General features: G+C 34.7%; 1 protein-coding gene across 1 annotated transcript in view; it reads left to right on the top strand.

The window, feature by feature from the left end:
• Nucleotides 1-4,192, top strand: part of TOR1AIP1 (torsin A interacting protein 1) — a 40,408-nt gene that overhangs the window by 29,840 nt on the left and 6,376 nt on the right. The window contains exon 7 of the mRNA XM_011989630.1: nucleotides 3,622-3,679. Coding sequence (XP_011845020.1) covers nucleotides 3,622-3,679 — 58 coding nt within the window. The remainder of the gene's footprint in view (nucleotides 1-3,621; nucleotides 3,680-4,192) is intronic.

Raw genomic sequence — 4,192 nt, 5'->3', positions numbered from 1 at the left:
ATTCTCTTATTTAGATAATGTAAAAATCCACATCATGTATCTCTTGCTTATGGGATAATTAACTCTGTAATTGAACTAGATGATGTCTGTGGCCCTGCTTTTCCATCAGTAAACTGGGAGTGGTCATAATTCATTTTTTCTTAGCAGTGACTTTTTTAGCGCACATATAAGTGAGTTCTTCAGCAGCCTAGAACTGAAATAACTTTTTGCCCTTGTCTTATTGTCAATTGTCATTTCTTATTGCTGTGAGTATATGCCTGATATTAGACAACCATTTCCTCTTATAATTTGCTCTTCCTGACCTAGTATTGTAGTTAGGAAACCAAATATTAATTATTCAGCTTATTAGAATTATTTTACAACCAGAATCAAACATTAAAATTAAATTTGAAGACCCAAGAGATACTCTTGGATGTAAAAATGCATGAGTTTTAGTATATATAATGTGAAAAGCTCAGAGGCATCTGTGTCATTTCTTAGTTCTTAACTATATATTCTGAGTAATTAATATCAGATAAATGACTTCCAGATAAGTGAAGTTAGTACATACTTACCAGAAAATGTTTGCATAATTTTTCCTCTAATAAGACACTGCAATGCAGAAGGAAAAAATAATTATATTGAACATCTAATTAAAATGCAGAAATAGATATTTTTAGTTGCTAAATTGATAGCTAATTTTTAGTGTTTTATCTGTTTGCATTTCTACTTTGTCTTGTTACTATATTTATTATGGCTTACAGAATTATACCTTGGTTGCTAGCCACCTACCATATATAGATACCACATTGAGCTTTCAGAGTTATGTAACAGTAACATACCAGACGTGTGCGTGTAATAGGATCTTTTAGACATTCAACCACATGAGGACTTTAAGATAGAACGATGAGCAAGAAGAAAATATTTTCAATGGAAGTGGAAGACTACAGTGATTTTTTAAACAATGTTATATAATAGATTCCTCTTCAAGAGTATTTTTAAAAATGTTTTCTTAGCATTCCACATTTTATCTCTCATTCTTTATATATTTCTGCCTGCTTTGGTGAGGGAGAAAAAGTCATTTTTAGACCTGAATGTTCAGGAACCTTGGGCTATAGATTCTACTCCATGGAACATTGTCACCCAATGTTAGCACCAGTTTCCTGGGTTAGACAGGTCCCAGTTCAGGCTTCTGCTTGCATCCAAACCTTTTAGGAAAGATGGAACCACTGTCTTTACTTTTTCCTGTTTGCCAGGTGATAAAACAATGATTATAGAGAAGAATATATGTGCATGGAGAGGTCAGAGCATTAATATAAATGCTTTGGAACCTGTCTCAGAAATTTAGGTGAAGAAGACAATTTGTAGTTAAAGCTCTTGGGCTCCAGGCCTAGCTCTTCCACTTATTGAGTAATCTTGGTAAAATCACTTAACCTTTGTGAACCTCAATTTTCTTGCCTTTAGAGACAATAGTGCCTATAACTAAATTATTGTAATGAGCTTATATGTGTAAACACAATTTTTTAAAGTCTAAAATCTCATAATTATCCGGGCTTATTTATTGTTAATGTTTTCTGTAGAATCAGTAGCAACTATGGAGGATTTGTGCCCTCTACTCTTGATGGTTATAGAGTGATTGATTATCACCATACTCTTTAGACTAGAAAAGCTTGAGTTTTTTCTTTTTCTTTTTGAGACAGAGTCTTGCTCTGTTGCCTAGGCTGGAGTACAGTAGCGTGATCTCAGCTCACTGCAGCTTCCGCCTCCTGGGTTCAAGTGATTCTCATGCCTCAGCCTCCGAAGTAGCTGGTGGTGCACCACCACAGCCGGCTAATTTTTGTATTTTAGTAGAGACAAGGTTTCACCATGTTGGCCAGGCTGGTCTCAAACTCCTGACCTCAGGTGATCCACCCACCTTGACCTCCCAAAAAGTGTTGGGATTACAGGCGTGAGCCACTGTGCCCAGCTGAGTTTTTTCTTTTAAAAAGACGTTTTTTAGAATTGTTGTTAGCATCTCTAGTAATGTTGATGAAAAGGACATCAGTTACCCTTTGGACGATGTCCTGCCTTGGCAGTATATACCCTGTTGTGAATGTGTTTGTGTTATATGAATTATATAAATATTATATATGGTACATAATTATTATTTAGCTGTCCTTCATTAACATCATAGAATTGCACTTCACAGCATTTTTGTATATATTATCTCATTTGATCTTTGCAACCATGGAGTGAAGTATTCAAAATAAACATCTGATGGATTTGGGTTTTGTGTGGTTAGGTTTTTTTATTTTGTTATTTTAGGTGTAACTTTGATAACCTAACTTAGAAGCTTCTAAATAATGAAATATCCTAAGCTAAACTGGTAACTGAAAAACAATATTCCTCTTAGATTTGCTGTCATTTTGTCTTATGACATCATTATGGAGCTTTTTGTATGACCAAAAATAAGGCTATTTCTGAATGTTAGCAGAGCTAATATTATTCCTCCAGTTATTCCAGTGTTTCTCAAATGAAAGTTATTGATAAAACCCTAAGAAGATCCACCAGGAAGTTCGTTTATATATACAAAAATTATAAAAGTCCAGTCAAGTGATAGATGGCAATACTGGTAATATAGGTCATATGAATGAGATAACTCAGCCTCTATACTTTCTGAAGCCTGTCCCTCCATTTCCTCTCTTAGATTTTAAAACCTGCTGGTGTGCTATAAAAAGATGGAAGGGAAAGGGAAGGGTTAGGATTGTTTTTAATTTATTTTCTTGTTTTTATTTATTTATTTATTTTTTAATCAGAGATGGGGTCTCACAGTGTTACCCAGGCTGGTCTTAAACTCCTGTGCTCAAGCTGTCCTTTCACCTCAGCCTCTTGAGTTGTTGGAATTACAGGCATGAGCCACTGTGCCCGGCTTAATTTGTTTTCTAAATAAATTTAGATGGATGTAGAGATTTGACAGAGTTGTGAGAAAATTATTTTTGAGCTCTGTTGTTTAACCAGAAGCCTAAAACAGAATTACTTAATTACTTGTCTATTAACAGAAATGATGAGAAGTTTTTAAATGTGATTTTAAAATACTACTAGTATTTGAAATGGTCAAAATCCCCAGATGAAATATTGAATTGGTTTGAGGTAGAAAATAGTGAAGATTAAGATTGAGTTTTATATTAAAACACCTTATCGAGACAGCTCAGTAGTCTATAATCCACATTTTGTCCTTATTTTTCCCCTCTTTACAGCATCTTCACCAGGCAAGAGTTCAATATATGGCAGTTTTTCAAGTGGTATGTTTCATTTTATTATGGTGTGCTTATTTTCTTTGTCCTTTTTATCCCGGAAGTTTCACCAATCCCATTAGATACTTATGGGTCAAATACTTCCAAACTTTCTCTGAAAACTAATTATTGTGTGCTTTCTACTAGACCCCACCATATGCTGTGAACAGCTATGAAAGAAATAGGTCTTGTGTCTCCAGGAGCCCTCAGTCTAATCAGCACTCAGATGTTCTACTTTTTCTTCTGCTTCTGGCTGATCTCTGTCTTCTTTTTTTCCTGGTGGAATTTGTATCTTCTTTGTCTACTAGAAATAAATACTCAAATTATGAAACATAAGTTGATAGTCTTATTTTATTACTCTCACCATTAGATGACAACATTCAGAAATCAGAGCTTGGAAACCAGTCACCGTCAACCTCCAGCCGACGTAAGTTTGTGTATTCAGTTTTAATTAAATATTTCTGTAAAATTGGTATTCCATAATTATTCCATAATTATTTAAAAATGGTTTTTGACAGCAGTATGACTTGATGCTATTTGAAGAATCATATTTTAAGCACTTTAGAGGAAAAAGTATATATTCTACTAGCTTATTTATGGACAAACTATATATGAGACAACATCTGGTATTGCCCCTTCACTTTACTGTCCATAAGACCAAAAGTACTAGCTAATAATAAGTAAAGCTACTAATACTGTTAACTGAGGAAACCATGCTGAATTGAAAGACAGCCAGCCAGAGCATGACTTTTAGGATTACAATGGCTTTCGGAGTCTGCACACTTGCATTTGAACTAGATTGGACCACTTACCTCCTTTACAGCCTTGTTGCAAGTTTCTTTAGTTCTCCAAGTCTTATTATCCTGAAACAGTACTAAGAAAATAAATTCATGGGCTGAACATGGTGGCTTATGCCTGTAATCCCAGCACTTTGGGAGGCC

Source organism: Mandrillus leucophaeus, unplaced genomic scaffold, assembly GCF_000951045.1.
Source record: "Mandrillus leucophaeus isolate KB7577 unplaced genomic scaffold, Mleu.le_1.0 Scaffold1097, whole genome shotgun sequence".
Taxonomy (NCBI): domain Eukaryota; kingdom Metazoa; phylum Chordata; class Mammalia; order Primates; family Cercopithecidae; genus Mandrillus; species Mandrillus leucophaeus.
The sequence above is the reverse complement of the archived record's forward strand: the minus strand, read 5'-3'. Positions and strand labels throughout refer to the sequence as shown.